The following is a 19034-nucleotide window of genomic DNA, read 5'->3' as shown; positions in this document are numbered from 1 at the left end:
ATTAATGTCCTTTTTCTGATTGAAGTACTCCCTTTAGTATTTCATGCAGAGCATGTCTGGTGTTGAAATCCCTCAGCTTTCATTTGGGAAATTACTGCTCTTTCATGTTTGAAGGATAGTTTCACCAGATATGTACTATTTTCAGGTAAAAGTTTTTTTTCCATTAGCACTTTAAATATGTCATACCACTGTACCCTGGCCTTTGTGGTTTCCACTGAATAGTCTCCTGCCAGACATGTTGGAGCTTCGTTGAATGTTATTTGTTTCTTTTCTCTTCTTGCTTTTAGGATCCTTTATCTTTGACCTTTGTGAGTTTAATTATTAAAAGGCCCTGAGGTAGTTTTCTTTGGGTTACATTTGTTTGATGTTCTATAACCTTCCTGTACTGGATACTGTTATTTTTCTGTAGGTTTGGGGAGTTCTCTGTTGTTATCCCTTTGGATAAACTTTCTACCTCTGTCTCTTTCTCTGCCTCTTTGAAGACCAATAACTTCTAGAATTGGCCTTTTAAAGCTATTTTCCAGATTTTATAGGTGTGCTTCGTTCTTTTTTCTTTTGCCTCCTCTGACTATATTTTTTTCAGATAGCCTGTCTTCACGTGTATGAATTCTTTATTCTGCTTGATCAGTTCTGCTATTAAGAGACTGATGGGCCTGGGCACTGTAGTTTATGCCTGTAATCCCAACACTTTGGGAGGCTGAAGTGGGCAGATCGCTTGAACCCAGGAGTTTGAGACCAGTCAAAGCAACATGGTGAAGCCCCGTCGCTACAAAAATTAGCCAGGTGTAGTGGCTTGTGCCTGTGTTTCCAGCTACTAGGAAAGCTGAGGTGGGAGGATTGCTTGAGCCTGGGAGATGGAGGTTGCAGTGAACTGTGATGCCACTGCACTCCAGCCTAAGTGACAGAGTGAGATCCTCCAAAAAAAAAAAAAAAGAGAGAGAGAGATTGCTTTTTTTCTTTCCTTTTCTTTTTTTGAGATGGAGTCTCACTTTGTCGCCCAGGCTGGAGTGCAGTGGCATGATCTCAGCTCACTGCAACCTCCGCCTCCCTCCCGGGTTCAAGCAGTTCTCCCTGCCTCAGCCTCCTGAGTAGCTGGGATTACAGGCACCTGCCACCATGTCTGGCTAATTTTTGTATTTTTAGTAGACACAGGGTTTTGTCATGTTGGCCAGGCTGGTCTCAAACTCCTGATCTCAGGTGATCCGCCCACCTCGGCCTCCCAAAGTGCTGGGATTACAGGCGTGAGCCACCGTGCCTGGCCCGCATTTTTCAACTGTGGAATTTTGTTTCATTCTTTATTATTTTAATCCTTTAAAAAATTTATCTGATGGAATTCTGAATTTCTTCTGTGTTACCTTGAATTTATTTGAGTTTCCTCAAAAAAGCTCTTTTGAATTCTCTGTCAGAAAGGTCACATATATCTCTTTCTCCAGGATTGGTCCCTGGTATTTAGTTCATTTGCTGAGGTCATGTTTTCCTGGATGGTCTTGATACTTACAGATGTTCATTGATGTCTGGGCTTTGAGTAATTAGGTATTTATTGTAGTCTTCTCAGTCTGGGCTTGTTTGTACCCATCCTTCTTGGGAAGGCTTTCCAGGTATTCAAAAGGACTTGATGATATGGTTTGGCTGTGTCCTTACCTGTATCTCATCTTGGATTGTAGCTCCCATAATTCCCACATGTCATGGGAGAGACCCAGTGGGAGGTAATTGAATCTTGGGAGCAGGTCTTTTCCCATGCTGTTCTTGTGATGGTGAATGAGTCTCATGAGAGCTGATGGTTTTATAAAGGGGAGTTCCCCACGCAAGCTCTCTCTTGCCTGCTGCTGTGTAAGACATGACTTTGCTCCTCCTTGCCTTCCACCATGATTGTGAGACCTCCCAGCCACATGGAACTGAGTCCATTAAGCCTGTTTTTCTTTATAAATTACCCAGTCTTGGGTATGTCTTTATTAGCAGCTTGAGAATGGACTGATATACTTGGGTATTGTGATCCATGCCATATCTGCTTTAGGGGACATCCCAAGCCCAGTAACGGTGTGTTACTTGCAGACTCTGTGGTTCTTGCAGACTCATAGAGGTATCGCCTTAGTGGTCTTCCATTCAGAAGAATTCTCTGGATTACCCCCCAGGTTCCAGGTAGGTCCAGAGATACTATCTTGGAGCCAGGGACATGAGTCAGAAACCTTAGGAAGCTACCTGGTGTTCTATTCTACTGCAGCTGAGCTGGCACTCAAACTACAAGACACAGTCCTTCCCACTCTTCCCTCCCCTTTTCACAGGCAGAGGAGTCTTAGCCCGTGGCCATCACCACCACAAGCCCACGGGGAGTACTGCCAAGCTACTGCTGATGTTCACAAGGGCCAAGGGCTCTCTCGTGAGCTTGTCTTGAATGCTACCAGGCTGGGACTCACCCTTCAGGGCAGTGGTCTTACCTCTGGCCCAGGACAGGTACAGAAATGCCATCCCAGAGCCAAGGCCTGGAATAAGGTCCCCAAGAGCCCACTTGTTGCTCTACCCTTCTGTGGCCAAGCTGATACCTAAAGTGCAAGCCAAAGTCCCCTTTACTTTGTCCTCTGCAAGAAGAAGGAGTCCCTCCCCATAGCCACCACAGCTGGGAATGTGCTGAGTCTCACCTGAGTCCCACAGTGTTACCTGGATATCACTCTGGCTATTCAGGGCCCAGGGGCTCTTTAGTCAGCAAATGATGGATCGTGTGAGGACTGGGCCCTTCCCTTCAAGGCAGTGGGTTCCCTTCTGGCCTAGGATGTGTCTAGAAATCAGAGCTAGGGCCTGGAAAGGAGGCCTCACACCTCTGCCTAGTGCCCTATCCTCCTGTGGCTGAGCTGATTTTAGAGATGCAAGACAAAGTCCTCTTTATTCTTCCCTCTCCTTTCCTTAAGTATAAGGAGGGAGTCTGTTTTGGAGCTACAAGCTATGCTTCGGGGAGGGATGATGCCAGCACTCCCTTAGCCACCCTAGCTGGTGTCTGAGTAGGTTGTGTATCCCCCATGTCCAGTGCCTCCAAGCCCAGCATAGCTAGACCTTGCCTAGGAGTTGCAGTCCTTGTGGCCTAGACTGATTTTCAAGTTTATTTAGGGCCCCAGAACACTTTAGTCCATGCTGGTGTGGCTTGCTGGAACTCAGGTTCCTACTGCTAGGATGGGTGATGCCTGTCTGGCTGTGGCTCATCTGAATGCTTCCTCTGTGGGTGGGCATCAGCTCAGTTCAGCTTTCTACTGTGATGGGATGGCACTGAGTTCAATGTAAAGTCTCACAGTTGCTGCACTCTCCCTCTCCCAAGTACACAGATTTTCTCTCCACAGCACAGGGCTGCCGATGGGGGATAGGGGAGGGATGGCATTGGTGATTTAAAACTGTCTTTCCTACCCTCTTCAGTGTCCCTTTCAGTGATGTGAAGTTAAAACCAGCTACTGTGAGTGCTCACCTGTTTCTTGGTTCTTAAGGTGTTTGTGTGTGTAGATAGTTGTTAAATTTGGTGTTCCTGCATGGGGGATGATTGGTGGAGCTGTCTTTTTGGCCCTCTTGTTCCTGCATATTATCCATTTTTAAGAACTTTTTAATGTATTGCCAAACTGTGTTCCACAAAGGTTTGTACAGTTGTGAGTGTAGTTTAACTGCTGCCTGGATATTATTTAGTTGTAATTTGATAGGAGAAATCATTGTCTTTGATTCCTAAAGGAGTTAAACATTTCTTTTTCACTGCCTTAAGAACCATTTGTATCTCTTCTTGTGTAAAATATAACACAGGTTTCCAAATAGACACACACAGTTTCACCACAAAATGTGTAAGTTATTGCTGTCATATAGTACTTTGTAGTTTAGGAGTACTGCACTTATGTTTCTCACAGCTTCTCTCTGTAGTGGCAGTTCAAATATAATAGATGAAGAAAAGTGAGGTTCAGAGAGGTTAAATAAGTGGCAGAACTGAGACTAGAACCTAGGTTCTATGGCTTATGTTTCTTTGTTTAGAGATCATAAATGTTTACTTCTGAACTTTCTGAAGTTTAGAAACAAAGCTCTGGGTAATTGCTTTCCTTAGTAATGCTAAATACTTTATAGATCTTTTAGAAATTTGGTTGTAATTTCTATAGCACACTGACAGAAACATTTTTCATCTTTATGGCTATATGGCTATATATAGTTTTTCTTTATAATGACCACTTAAAAGCAGTTGAGTACTTTTACATCAGACATTTCAAAGTTATGTATTTTATTAGAATTTTCAGTGGCCAAAAAGTAGCATCTTTTTTCCTTTATATTGTAACTTCATTCAGGATTCAAAGTTTTGATGGTAAAATTTCAATAAGTATTTGTTGTCTTCCACAGTGTATAATGAGGAAGTATTTTATTGAACTATTTTTTAAATATTGTCCAACTGAAAACCAGAAATATCACTTATGTCTCAATGTAAAATATTTAACTATTTTTAAAAAATTAGGCTAAATGATGTTCAGGGAATGGGCTTAAAGAAAAGAGAACAATGTTGTTTGTTTCAAGTAGGAAAATGATTAACAGGATCTTACTGGAAATATAGTATGTGAAATATTGCAAGAGACAAAGCTTACAAGGAGAGGAGTTCTGAATTCGGGTAAAACTAACATTTTTATGAATATTGATTATTTCCATTTTTTAATTGATGTGAATAATTTATAGGTACAGTTCTTAAAATATGCCTAAGGTCCTCTATTGAATTTATTATTTTGCTCTCCCATTTATTCAAGCCCAGGCAACATTATATAGTTTTCCCCCTTTGTTTAAGAAAGCTTTCTAGATAACTGCCAAGAATTTAATTTCTTTTTTTCAGAACTTGTATTGTCTAAAATCTTTGAGAAATATTAATGTGTTATAAACTTTAATTAAAATACAATTTTTAATTTTTGTAGTTGGCTTGGACACCTTTTCTGGCTGCATTCAGTGTGGGTCTACAAGATTGTGATGATACTGAAGTAGCCTCTCTTTGCCTGGAAGGTATAAGATGTGCAATCAGAATAGCATGCATTTTCAGCATTCAGGTAACAGACAATTTTGTCTTTGTAGCCAGTTTGGAACATTAATTATGCCATTACAATAGTTTAAATTACAATAATTTTTTTTATGTGTGACATTAAAAACTAATTTCAAGTTTATGATGGAATTTAAATGAATCTTAATGTTTAAGCTTCTGAGAGGCTGTTATGGAAGGGGTAGTTCTATACCGATCTGTCTAAAGTTTATCATTATAACTTCGGTTACAGTTTTTTGTCTTATTGAAGATTATATAAAAAGTTTTCAAGACTTTGAATTCCTATGTTAATTTGAACATCTTGTTTAAACATATAAAATATTTTATTGAATCAGTTTATATACAAGGATGTATATATTTTATATGATTTTATAACTTAAGCCTAAGAGCAGGTTATCTTTAAGACATGTAAATATTGAATACATAATTTTCATGAAAGAAATCCTTTCTAGTAATTTATATGCTTTGAGGAACTTTTGTTTTAAAAAAAGAAAAATGCATTCAACGTTTAATTATAAATGCTAATGGCTTGCAAAAAGTGTAGCATAGCTGTGGAGAAAATGAGCAAATGTATAAATTATGTTTTTCCTAATCTACATAGTATTCAAAACAAAAGTGCTTAATGAATTTTTTTTACCGTATGAATTCATTGGTTATCACCAAAAGTCTCGATTTGACACTACCACTGCCTTTGGATTTTAGAAATGTATGTCTTTTCTGCTTCATACATCATCTTAAAATGAATGAAAATAAAAAAAAAAACTTTTGTGGAATTATATGTAATTCATGTCAAGTAAAACTAAAGTTACAAGTTACTGAACTTATGAGTTTAGGAGTGGAGGTTTAATAGGCAAAAGAGAGAGGAGGGCTAGGGGCACGGTGGCTCATGCCTGTATTACCAGCACTTTGGGAGGTCGAGGCAGGCAGATCATGAGGTCAGGAGTTCAAGACCAGCCTGGCCAACACGGTGAAACCCCACCTCTACTAAAGATATAAAAAATTAGCTTGGCATGGTGGTGGCCACCTGTAATCCCAGCTACTCGGGAGGCTGAGGCAGAAGAATCACTTGAACCTGAGAGGTGGAGGTCGCAGTTAGCCGAGATCGCGCCATTGCACTCCAGCCTGGGCGACAGGGCGAGAGTCTGTCTCAAAAATAAACAAACAAACAAACAAAAAACTTACTGAACAAGTAAAGAGAGTTTGTTGCTGGGGAATTAATCAATCTGCTCTTATTTACAACTGTGTAAATATACTTTTCTCTTTTTTATAGCTGGAGAGAGATGCATATGTCCAGGCACTGGCAAGATTTACCTTACTCACAGTGAGTTCCGGTATTACTGAAATGAAACAGAAGAACATTGACACAATAAAAACACTTATCACAGTGGCTCATACAGATGGAAATTATTTAGGAAATTCATGGCATGAGGTATAAGCACTTTCTTTATTTTCAGCTTTGCAGTTTGATTTATAAGATGAGCTAATGCTAAATAGTACATCAGTGAAATGCCTAAATGTTTGGGGAGAAAATTAGTACATTTCGAATAAGTTCATTTAGCTTTTTAAAATCATCCATAATGTAGTCTGTGTTTAAATCCTAGCTGCATATATTTAAATCTTTTTGAAGATATTTTTAACATGGAATTTAACATTTTTTTCCTTTTTGTAATTAAGATTCTGAAGTGCATCAGTCAGTTGGAGCTGGCACAGCTTATAGGAACTGGAGTGAAACCTCGATACATTTCTGGAACAGTGCGAGGCAGAGAAGGATCTCTTACTGGAACAAAAGATCAGGCTCCTGATGAATTTGTGGGTTTAGGGCTAGGTGAGAATTTTTACAAAGTATCAAAAATTGTTTTTAACTTCCTCATTATAATAAGTCAATTTATTGTAGTAATGAAATATAATTAGAGGGAGAAGATAAAATGCCTTTTGTCTAACCTTATGAGAAAAAGTAAGATGACTAAGGAACTAAATCTTTTTTGCCTCGTCTGGTTTGCAACATTAAATGACCCTTAGTTTCAGGCTTCTCCCTGATTGTTGGAGAAGGATACAGTGCGTAGAGTTTTTAAATTACCTGCTTTTAAGAATAAGCAGGTAACTTGAATGTGTGAAAGCTGGGATCAGGTACTAGTTGGGGCAGCTGGAGAAAGCATTCACATTCAGAATTGTTAACACAATGAACAGGCTTAACCAGACTTTTCTGCCAGTCTGAAACCTCTCCCAGTGGCTCCCCGTGCACTCAATATGACCAGGAACTTTCACATTTAACCCAGTAGAACAAAAGAAAACGTTAGCAAAAATGGATAGAGAAGAATGAAAAGCAATACATTTTTTTTGTCATAAATGGAAGGACTTCCACCAGGGAAGAAACAGCTTATTAGACTTTGACTTTTAAGTATTTCTGGGTTTGAATTCTTCTATATTTTTTCCTTATTATATGTAAGTTACTTTAGTTTGCTGAGATTCGATTTCTGCTTTTGCAAACTAAAAGTAATATCACAGAATTGTTAGGATTAAATAAGAATATATATTAATGGACTTAGCATAATGGCTGGTATATTAGAAGTTTCTAGATATTCTCTGTCCATCCCTCCCCAACCCACACCTCTAACCAATCTGGACTTATTACTTAGAGCAGGAATCTTCTATCTTCTAGTGATTCCTCTGTTGCTGCTAGCAATAAAAATTCTTAGAAACCCCAAAAGAATTTCAAACTTTATAAAGGATCCATAGGAAAAGAAGTAAAAACCAGGACCATGTTATGGCTTCAAGTTGAACTGGGGAAAACTAATTCCCAGTGGTAATCAACTGAAGCAGCTAGCAAAGCAGTCTGTCCCTCCATGGTAGCATAGATACTTCAGTATTGTAAGGTCTGGGAGGTGCAGGTGTAGACTTGATACCTTGGTGAATTAGCAGCAAGATTTAGAACTACCTGAGCACCTGCACAATGACTTACATAACTTGGAAGCCCAACTCTGTACATTAGAACTGTAATTACTCTGTGGGATAACATGAGATACAGATGAAAACTATTTTCAGGCAAGGAAGTAAGTGTGCACTGATTGGTTCAGTAACTTTGAAAAGGCCTAGAGAGTGTGGGAATGCCAAAATAATGACAGGTGTTAATTGCTGGGCCTGAGTTTTGGCAAGTAGAACTATAGAATTAGGTTACACTAAAAATAAAACACCAGTGGGATATCTTCTAGAATTTTTAGTCAAATGAGAAATAATGATACTTGCTGATAATATTTACTGGTATACTTAAAAATGAATTAAAGTTAATTCATGTACTGTGCTACTTAGGTTGCAAGGATATGAGATGAACTGTCTTCTCCCTTCAGAAAAAGGGAATTTACAGAAAGATACACACATTGAGGCCTAGAAATGAAAAACAGTTGAGGCTTCCAGGCCGCTCTCAAGACCAGTAACACTTATTTTATGCCTTATTTAGGTTTTCTCTGTTATGTACTTTTCTTTTTGGTCTGTACCATTCTCTACTCACTCCTGACTCATCATGCTCCATTTTTGAATCTACATCCTAGAAGGAGCTAGGCTGTTGACTTGGCCCCTGTTGGGCAGAACCCTTCCGTTGGGCCATCGCGTTGGTTACCAGCCAACCCATGTGACAAATGGCTACCCTTGTCCCCCGTGCCTCCTGAAGTCAGACAGCAGATGCTTTCTGGAGCAGAATGTTGTCATCAGAATTTAAGCTAGAAGAAGATGTGGTACAGTCAAACCAGTTTAGTCTGCATATACAGTGGACATATATATATGTATATAGTTTTAAACTAATCCTCTTTTTTTTATTTTTTTGAGTCAGAGTCTCACTCTGTCGCCCAGGCTGGAGTGTGGTGGCGCGATCTCAGCTCACTGCAACCTCTGCTTCCTGGGTTCAAGTGATTCTCCTGCCAGCCTTTTGCGTAGCTGGGATTACAGGTGTGTGCCACCATGCCTGGCTAATTTTTGTAATTTTTTTAATAGAGACAGGATTTCACCATGTTGGCCAGGTTGGTCTCTAACTCCTGACCTCATGTGATCTGCCCGCCTTGGCCTCCCAAAGTGCTGGGATTACACATGTGAGCCACTGTGCCCGGCCATATCCTCTTTTATTAATGGTATCTCTACTGAGTACTCCATGTAACCACGTTGACAGGGTTGAGTATATATTTATCATACTTTCTGACTGATAGTAAAAAAGTCTGTACTTTCACTTTTTGGAAATATGAAACTTTCAGTTATTAAGAATACATTGTAGATAATTATTAAATTTGAATTATATGCATTCTTTTTTTTTCTATTTTTTTTTAAAGACAAGGTCTCACTCTGTTGTTGAGGCTGGCGTGCAGTGGCACAGTCAACTCCTGGACTCAACTTTTTTTTTTTATTAAAGTTAGTAAAGTAAAAGCTTGTCCCAGGCTTTCCCTATGTTTTTTTTTTTCCTATTTTAGTATGTTGCCCAGGCCTGTTTCAAACTTCTGGTCTCAGGTGATCCTCTCACCTTGGCCTCCCAAAATGCTAGGATTACAGGCATGAGCCATGACACCTGGACTGCATGCGGGTCTTTCAAGAGATAAGTTAACATTTAAAAATTCAATGGCTTTGTCACATAAATGTTCAGCGAGTATTCATGACACATACTTTTAAAAATTTTATTTAACGTAAATATGCCCTCTCTATTGTAATTGCTTTTCTTTCTGCTTTCTTTTCTACATAACCATCCTTCTACGTCTAGGTTGAATGAATTTTTCATCATATGTGAAGCCTTTCTTTGAGCTAACATCCCTATTGTGTGCTTTTGAGTAAATTCATTTGACAAAACTGAAACTCTCATTAAGGGATTTCACATATTTGTGAAATGGGTTCTTTGGATTCCTAGACATTTTATGTATTCTTTGATTCCTTTAAATATTTTTTTATTAATGATTTTAAATTTTTGTATTTAAAGGACATTTTGACACGTGTGTGTGTGTGTGTGTATCCCCCCCCCCCCCCCCCCAGAATATATGTATTCCCTCTGTGGAAAGGATATCCTGTTGATACACAAAGGAAGTTACCTCATGATTGGCATTGTTTTTTCTCATAGGTTTTTCTTTGTAAAATTTCTGTAACATGCTGTGCATGTCAAGTTTGCCTTGAAACTATTTCCCTACCAGCCCAATACTGTGTCACTTACTTCAGGCTTTCATTCTTGTTCACTTGTATTATAGGAGTAGACTTTTAATTTATCTCTGATTTCAATATTTTTTCCTATTTCAGTATGTTCTCCAGATATTACCAGTGTTGTCTTTTGGAAAATAGATTAGATCATATCAGTCTTCTAAAAGATCTAATAAATCCCTGTTTTCAAAAGTAGTACATTAAACCTAAGGGTCAAGGCTCTTCACATTCTTTTTTCTAGTCTGTCTTTTCAGCTTTATCTCCTACTACTGTTCTTTTCCCTTCTTCCCAGTGTCTGCCAATCCTTCCATTATGGCTATACTACCAAGTATGTGAAAAACGTGATATACAGTTGTATGTTTCCACTACTTTATATAGCTGCCCCCTCTGTCTCAATTGCTTTTCTTTTTCCTTCCTTTTCTACATAGTTACCCTTCTAGGTCCAGGTTGAATTAATATTTCGTCATATGTGAAGCCTTTCTATGAGCTAACACCCCGTTCTCGTCCCTATCAAAATTAGTTCTATTTAGCAAACTTTTATTCTATGTAATTAGTTCATTTCAGCCATGAAGTAATCATTACATTGCATTGAAGTTCATTATAAACATATCTATCTCCTCTCCTGGTGTAAATTATTAACTCCGTGAGGACAGGGGTTACATCTTTTTCACATCATTCAGTTGCTAGGATAGAATTTGAGTTCAGCAGGTTTAAATGATACCATCTGTTATGTTTGCCTTCAGAAGGACATTTATTGAGTGAGTGGTCACTCAGGTCAGGTGTTTGTAGAGCACCTGCTTTGGACTTAATTGTGAGTAAGGTAGGATAGTACAAAATGTGTATTACTTGATTCCTAACCTTAGGAAACTTTTTATCTGGTTGTGAAGGCAACATTAACACACCTGAAATAATTTGTATGAAACTGTATGAAAGTAATTCTGATTTGAGTAGTACTTAGCTAAGTAAATGCTTAATTCAAAGGCAGATGAGAACAATGGAGAGGAACTTTTCGTTGAGAACCCAAATTGAGTCTTGGTAGGTAAGTTTTAGATAGTTGAGAGATGGCACATTTTGGCTAGACTGTTGAAGGGAAGTGCTTTAAATGCTAGGCTAAAGAGTTTGTATTTTACCTTGTAAGTAACAGTAAGCAAAATGAAGGAGAAGATTTAGGAAATAATCTTGCAGGGGATGACAGAGAGATTGAAGAGGGAAATAATTAATGGTGGGGAAATCAGTCAGGAAATGGCTTCAGTAATCTAGGACTGAGATGATGAGGGCCAGAACTAGGTAGGAATGGAAATGAAGAGATGATATGAAAAACAGATCAGAAGAAAAATTTAGTGACTAGTTGAATATTGATAGTGGAAGAGGATACCAAAGGTGATTCTAAAATTAAGAATTTGAAAACTGGGAATATTGTTGTTCTCTCCAACACATGGAACCAGTTTCAAGGGAAAGGATAAATGATTCTTTTCAATAAAAGAATGTTAGAAAATACAGGTAGAATTTTCAACTAACCGGCCAGGCGCAGTGGCTCACGCCTGTAATCCTGGCATTTTGGGAGGCCGAGGCGGGCAGATCATGAGGTCAAGAGATCGAGACCATCCTGGCTAACACGGTGAAACCCCATCTCTACTAAAAATACAAAAAATTAGCCGGGCGTGGTGGCAGGCGCCGGGAGTCCCAGCTATTCAGGAGGCTGAGGCAGGAGAATGGCGTGAACCTGGGAGGCAGAGCTTGCCGTGAGCCGAGATTGCGCCACTGTGCTCCAGCCTGGGCGACAGAGCAAGACTCTGCCTCAAAAAAAAAAAGAATTTTCAACTAACCTTTGTAAATAGGGGACTAGAGATTAAATGACAAGGGAAGTCTAAATACTTGGAGTTGGAATCATCTTCAGAAGGTATCATTGGAACTGGAATTAGTGCTGCATTTCTTTAAACATTAAGGGAAATTATATCTAACATCTATACTTTTGTGATATAAATTCACAGTGCCCCTACTTTGTGTGATCTTTACAAACATAGTTTGTGACTTGTAACCATGTGTTGTATACTACTTAGTAAAGTTCATTTGCACATTTGGCCTTGATAAGTGTCACTGATGCCAAAAGAATTGTTCACCTGAAGCATTCTTTTATTAGGAAAGCAGTTGATTTGAGAAGTATATTTTAGAACTGTTAAGTGTATTCTTCTACTGAATTGTTTTCAAACTGAAATGACTCTTTTTTATGTGTGGTAGTTGGAGGAAATGTGGACTGGAAACAGATAGCAAGTATTCAGGAATCCATTGGAGAAACCAGTTCTCAGAGTGTTGTTGTTGCTGTAGATAGGTAAGGTATTCATTTTATTCCCTTTTCAGATGATTACTGTTTCAGTTCTGTAGCATTTAGGTATTTTCTTATTGGTAAAAAGAAAAAAAATTACTGCCAAAATCATTTTCCTAAAGTAATATAAGATTATATTGTGATATGCTGTGATTTAGATGATGAAGTACCTATAATTTTGCTTTTTGGATCATAGTTACAATAAGAGATTAATGGGCATTTAAGTTACAGTAGATATTAATGGGCATTAAGGAAATGGTAACCTTGATGGAAAAGAATACAAATGTTTTATTTTCTTGTAGAAAACGTACTCCCCTTATTATCCCTATTTGAAAATGTTGTGTAGTTTATTTTTCTGGGTCCACAATAAAGACTGCATTATGGATGAAATGAAAGGTTTTATTGGCAATTCTCATTTTAAACTTTTTTGGAAGGGACTTCAGAATTTATGTTTTATACACATCACCACATATTCCCCATTTTTAGTTTGTTTTCTAAAAGAAAACCCATAATATGCTTTATTTACTACAGAATATTTCCAATTTTAAAATGCCTAGCATGTAGAACAATATCTCCTGTTGTTCTTTTGAAGATTAGCTTTTTCCAGATAAATGCCCCCAAAACTGAAACATTTTACAACAATGTTTTTTCGTTCTCTTCCTCCCTCCCCCCCCACTTGTGATGGAAACTTTCAAAAACATAATTTTGTACAACTCTTTCCTTGATAGTCTGGAAACTCATGCTGATCCATTATTTCACTTTGCTTCAGATAAAACTTTTTGCTCTAAGTACAGGTAGAACTAGAATGTTCAGTTCAGTGGCCACTGACCCTGGAAGTACTCCATGGAACTTTTTCCTTGAATCCTTAATGTCCACTTGCTTTTTTTTTTTTTTTTTTTTAAAGAGGAGTCATTTGCCTGTTTTTTTGTGAAGATTGAAGAAAGATTATCTCATACCTACTGTATAACAAGCATGAAGGCTTACCACAGATGAGGCACTTGCAAAATGCTTTACATTTAATCTTTTCAGTAGCCTGATGAGATGCGTATTCTTGTCCTCACTTTACAAATGAGGAAACTGAGACAGAAAAAGATTAAATAACTTGCTCATTCCCACAACTAGGCTTGTAATAAGCATGCATGCTTAACCTCTCCACCTTTCAGCCTACATGTACTACTGCAGAGCTATGTAGTAGCCCTTCTGCTACCTGGTTAGCTTTCTTGTCAATGATTTTCTTGCCTTCCAGAAAAATCATCTTCACTGTCATTTTGAGAATCTATTCAGGCATGATTCAACATTTTACCTACTATTTCTGCTTTTATAATGTACTTTATGTGACCACATCTAGTTCTAATTTATCTTCCTATCCACTGTTTGTTACAGAGGGACATATTACTCATCTGAAATCACATGCCTCTCTGTTTTAAGAATTTATGCTATTTCAGAGGAGACTTAGCGTACATTTTGTTTGTACTTTGTCATCACAATCTTGTCATCGCCAGATACTTCTACAAACATAAATCCAATGTCAAATTTTATACAAAACCTCAGTATTGCAAGTTTTTGCTTATAGTGAAAACACCAAAAGTTATATATTTGATCTCTTATAACGTTTCACTTTCCCATTAAATGTTTTTTGAATATCTGAGTTTATTTTCATATCGTTATGTTCAAACTTTGGTCCGTTACCCAACTTGGTGAGATAATACTGGTAGTGAAGACAGTAGTGAAAATAGTGTCAGGCATCAATGTGGAGAGTTCTGTACTTACCCAGCAAACAGTATTTTCCTGTCCTTAGGCCTATTTTTTTGCATAACCTGTTATTATAAGTACAGGAACTAAAGAAAAACAAAAATAATTTTTGTATGTTTAATTCTTTATAGCTTCTGGTTTATTAACCAACAGAAAAAAATAAGATTTTATTACAGACTTTAAGGTGATAAAATTTTCTAATTATCTACTTTTGTATTAGGAATCTTGTATTATTAGGATATAGGAGAAGAATTTTGGGCACTTCAATCTGGGAATAACTGATCTTCTAGCATTTGCTAGGATAGAATTTTTTATGCATTGTTAAATTAGACCAATTTCATAATGAATATTACTAAACTATGCAGGAGATAGACTTTGTCCATGAATAGTTTATTTTTAATAGGTAAAAAACAATTATTTAGCATCGTAGTTTTTCTCTTTATGGTTTTTTATACATACCAGATCTAGCTATAAACTGGCTTACCTCACACTTTGGAATATTTTACCTATCAGAAAATATGTACAGTTCATCCCAACTTCCTTTGCTCGTAAATACTTTTCATTTAGGCCTAAGAAATAAATGTTACCTCTAATATATTAACTGTGAAAAAACCTTTTACAGGTAAGATAATATAGGCTGCTTGTGTATTGCATACAGTTTAAAAGTTGATTTGATCCAGAATCTGCAAAAGTTTTGCCAACCTTTTTTTGTTTTTCCATCTGTATTATAATGTGATGAAGCAGTAATCTTACCAATGTTTTTTTTAATGCTTTTTTAAAAGCACATTATTTTTAATATTTGTAAACAAGGTTCTTGTGCTTCTGTCCTTTGCTTTTTCTATGGAAAATGTAGAAACCATTTCATAGGCTGATTTTATGAAACACAGCTCTGTTCTCTTGCCTTAATATTAAGGCTTGACTTTAAATGCTCCCACAGACTGCTGTGCTCTACCATATGGCTTATCTTTAGTGGGGCATTACTAGAAATAGAGTGACTCCCTCAGAGGCTATGAAAGTGAGTAGGAATTGGGATGCCCTTTCTCAGAGTGGATGCTCCCCCAACCTTCCACCATCACACCAGTCCACAGAACCTGTCTTATTGCTGATGATAGTTCTCTCTCCTGTTGCCTTTGTTCTCCGTTATTTCAACACCTTCAGAATCTATTGCTTCCCTTCCCTGTGGTTCCATCTCTGCTTTTGTTCTTTCTTTACCCCTCTACTGTTTGCCATTTGCTTTCTTCTTGGTTAAAAACTCTTTTTTTCTTTGTTTTTGTTTATGTGCCTTTTCTTCTCCTATACTATTTACTTTTCACTCTATTCGTGGGTGGCTTGTTTACAGCCATTGCCTTCCATGAGAATACCTGTAGTTTGAGAAATCAGCTGACCAAATTCATATAGTCTGGCAGTTTTCATTTTTGTTTATGCGAGAGCTCTGTAGACGTTATGTATCCTTAATTTCTGGGTCCGGTCTAATCCCTGGATTAAGTAGGGCCGTATTACTTTTGATTTTTCCCCCAGATTGTGTTTTCTGCCAGATTTTGGAATTACTGCTTCATTCTGCTGACAAGAACAATATAGAAAATCTTAAGACATTTCTTTAGCAGGAACTCACATTCTGAGTCATCGTGTTACCAGTTTCTAAACTGTTTTTCCTGTATTGTTTTTTACTCATTGCCAGGACACATAGACAGACATGCAAGGACACTAGGGTTAAAAAATCATGATATACTCAGAACATGTAGATTGTGGTAGTAGGAAAAAAGGAGAATATATTTAAACGGTTGAATATACCTTTTGCTCAGGTAAGTGTGAGGCAGTATAGAAAAGTGGTTAATAGGGTAGACTCTGTAATCACCCTGTCCTGGTTTGAATCTTGGCTTCAGCACTTAAGTTATTAAATATCTTTATGCCTCAGTTTCTGTGTTTATAAAATTGGGGGTTTAATAGTACGTGCTTCATAAGGATCAAATGAGTAAATATTGATATTACACTAGAAAAGAACCCACCTTGTGATTGGTAGCTATTACTGTTATTACTATGACTACTGTGACCTGCTCCTGCCTTTAAAATTTTCCTTTTTATCATGCAAATCATATTTCTTGCATTCTAAGTTGAGGAATGTCATCCTTCTTGAAAGTGACTTCAGACTCTTGGTTACAAACCCAGAATATGGGTTAAAATGCAGACTTTAAAAAAGGAGGACTAGTGTGTTTATGCTGAAAACGTTTATGAAACTTTGAAACAAAAAAGAGCTCAGCAAAGAAGAATGGGCAAAGCTGGGCAGTGTTAGCTTAACTCCAAATATTTGAATGCCCTAAGGAAAGTGGTTTGGCCAATTTTTAGGTAAACTGAGACTATTTACAAGGTTATATTAAATCACTTTTAGTGTAAATGAACTTTCTAATCAAATATACTTCACTGGTAAAAATGAGTCAAGTTTTTCATTTTAAGAACTTGTTTAATGCTAGTCGATAATCAGGAAAGAATCTGTAGTATGCCAATTATTTGTTAGTTTTACAAATTAATATTTTTCTTATTCTTAGAATCTCGTATCTATCTGGAGTTTGTAAATCTAATAAAATTACAGCAGTATATACTTACTCTAATAATAATATTGAATGCAAACTGGTTCATATGGAGTAGAGGTGGAGGGGAGGGAGAAACATCCAGACTACACTTGTTACTAAACTAAATGATGAAAAATACTCATTTGAGTACCCAATTTTTTGTTCCCTTAAAACATAAAAATAGCTAGTACCCCATGCCATGTACTTTTCAATTGGAATAAGAACAGTAATTTATACATTTTTTAAATTGTGTTTTATTTTCCCTAGAATATTCACAGGATCTACAAGGCTAGATGGAAATGCTATTGGTAAGTATGGGCATTTATTCTACTTCGGAACTGACTTTGGGCTAAAGTAACTTTAATGTTGAACTAAAAAAAATATAAATATATTTATGTTACAGTGGATTTTGTCCGTTGGCTCTGTGCTGTGTCTATGGATGAATTGCTTTCCACAACACACCCAAGAATGTTTAGTCTACAAAAAATAGTAGAAATATCATATTACAACATGGGAAGAATAAGATTACAGTGGTCTCGAATTTGGGAAGTTATTGGAGATCATTTTAATAAGGTATTTGAATAACTGTGGTATTTGTTTACATTTGTAGTATGTTATTTGTTTAGAATGTCTTTGTAATCAAATTGAGCCTTTTTCCCTTCCAAGCAATTATTTATTACTTTTTAATATTAAATCAGAAAACCCTGTGAATGGTGTTTTTCTTTTTAGAAATTATTACTCTGGGCTTTAAGAATTTGATGTAAAATGTCTGTTTTTCTTGTTGAGAAATATTTTTAGCATATTTAATGCCTTTATGGAAAATCTTAGGATTTACCTACTATGCTATTCTATGCTTTTTCTAAGACAAAAAATAAAGAATTGAGGATTTTTACTGCTGATATTAATTAACATCTTTTATTTCTGTCGCCATTACAGGTTGGGTGTAATCCTAATGAAGATGTAGCTATTTTTGCAGTAGACTCCTTGAGGCAGTTGTCAATGAAGTTCTTAGAGAAAGGGGAGCTTGCTAATTTCAGATTCCAGAAGGATTTCTTAAGACCTTTTGAACATATAATGAAACGGAACAGGTACTATATTTGTTGAATTGCTTAATAGTAGGAAAATCTTGTTGTTTTCCACAGCAGGGAGAAAAACAGAAGAAAGGGGAAAAAACTGATGAGTTTTATCTGTTTGCATATCCAAGCAATTATATTAATATTTTTAGGTCTCCAACAATTCGAGATATGGTTGTACGGTGTATAGCACAGATGGTTAATTCTCAAGCTGCTAACATTCGATCTGGATGGAAGAACATTTTCTCTGTATTTCATCTAGCTGCGTCTGATCAAGATGAAAGCATAGTGGAACTTGCATTCCAAACAACCGGGCACATTGTCAGTGAGTATTGTCTTAGCTGTGTTCAAGTAAAAGGGAAAAAAAAGCAACTTTAATGTGTTTGGAAGATGAGTCAAGTAACAATGAGATTATGGCCTTTAAGTTTACCAAGTTTTGTCTACAAAACCAGAGTAAATAAAAATAATTAAATTACTATTATAGTTAACATTTATTGAGTATTTACCATACGGCAAATACTGTGTGCACTTTTCACGTAATTTCTTTAATCTTCACAGTTAAGCATCTTTATTATCCATCCCTTTTTTCAAAATGGATTAGGAAACTCAGCCCCAGAAAGGTTAAGCAGTTTATGTAAGGTCACAGAACTAGTGATAGAGATGGTCTTGAGACCCACAGAGTATTAAAGCAAAGCCTTCATTTTTGACCAATAAGTACATTGCACAGCCTTCTTCAAGGAGGAGTCCCATTAAGTTCAAGGGGGACTGACTGAAATACTAAGATTGTAAGTTAAGCCTATATAGAAGATGACAGTGGTGACCATCAACATCAAGAATCATGGCATCATCATAGCTATCATTTATTGCGTGCTTGCTTAAGTATTACGCTAAGGACTTCACTTACATTATTTTGTGTAGTGCTTACAGCTATCCTGTGTATATTATGATTATTTCCATTTTATATCAAGAAACCAGATATAGAGAGGTTAAGTAATTTTGTATATTCATTCAGCCAAAGTTGAATTGGTATGTACTGTGTACCAGTCACTGTATTAGGTGCTGTGTTTATAATGTAAACAAAACAGGTTTTACTATTCTCACCACACAGGGCAGTCAGGTAAGTGGTAAAGATA

The 19034-nt window shown here is 36.9% G+C and overlaps 1 protein-coding gene across 3 annotated transcripts in view; it reads left to right on the top strand.

Annotated features, from left to right (window-relative positions):
- ARFGEF1 (ADP ribosylation factor guanine nucleotide exchange factor 1) overlaps nucleotides 1–19034 on the top strand; it is a 146300-nt gene that overhangs the window by 98059 nt on the left and 29207 nt on the right. For all 3 annotated transcript variants that reach the window (XM_023222300.1, XM_023222298.2, XM_023222299.2), the window contains 8 exons: nucleotides 4908–5036; nucleotides 6297–6455; nucleotides 6701–6851; nucleotides 12425–12515; nucleotides 17096–17136; nucleotides 17232–17401; nucleotides 17765–17916; nucleotides 18054–18226. In XM_023222300.1, coding sequence (XP_023078068.1) covers nucleotides 4908–5036; nucleotides 6297–6455; nucleotides 6701–6851; nucleotides 12425–12515; nucleotides 17096–17136; nucleotides 17232–17401; nucleotides 17765–17916; nucleotides 18054–18226 — 1066 coding nt within the window. The remainder of the gene's footprint in view (nucleotides 1–4907; nucleotides 5037–6296; nucleotides 6456–6700; nucleotides 6852–12424; nucleotides 12516–17095; nucleotides 17137–17231; nucleotides 17402–17764; nucleotides 17917–18053; nucleotides 18227–19034) is intronic.

The sequence above is a fragment of the Piliocolobus tephrosceles genome, chromosome 7 (genome assembly GCF_002776525.5).
Source record: "Piliocolobus tephrosceles isolate RC106 chromosome 7, ASM277652v3, whole genome shotgun sequence".
NCBI classification, from domain to species: Eukaryota; Metazoa; Chordata; class Mammalia; order Primates; family Cercopithecidae; genus Piliocolobus; species Piliocolobus tephrosceles.
The sequence above is the reverse complement of the archived record's forward strand: the minus strand, read 5'-3'. Positions and strand labels throughout refer to the sequence as shown.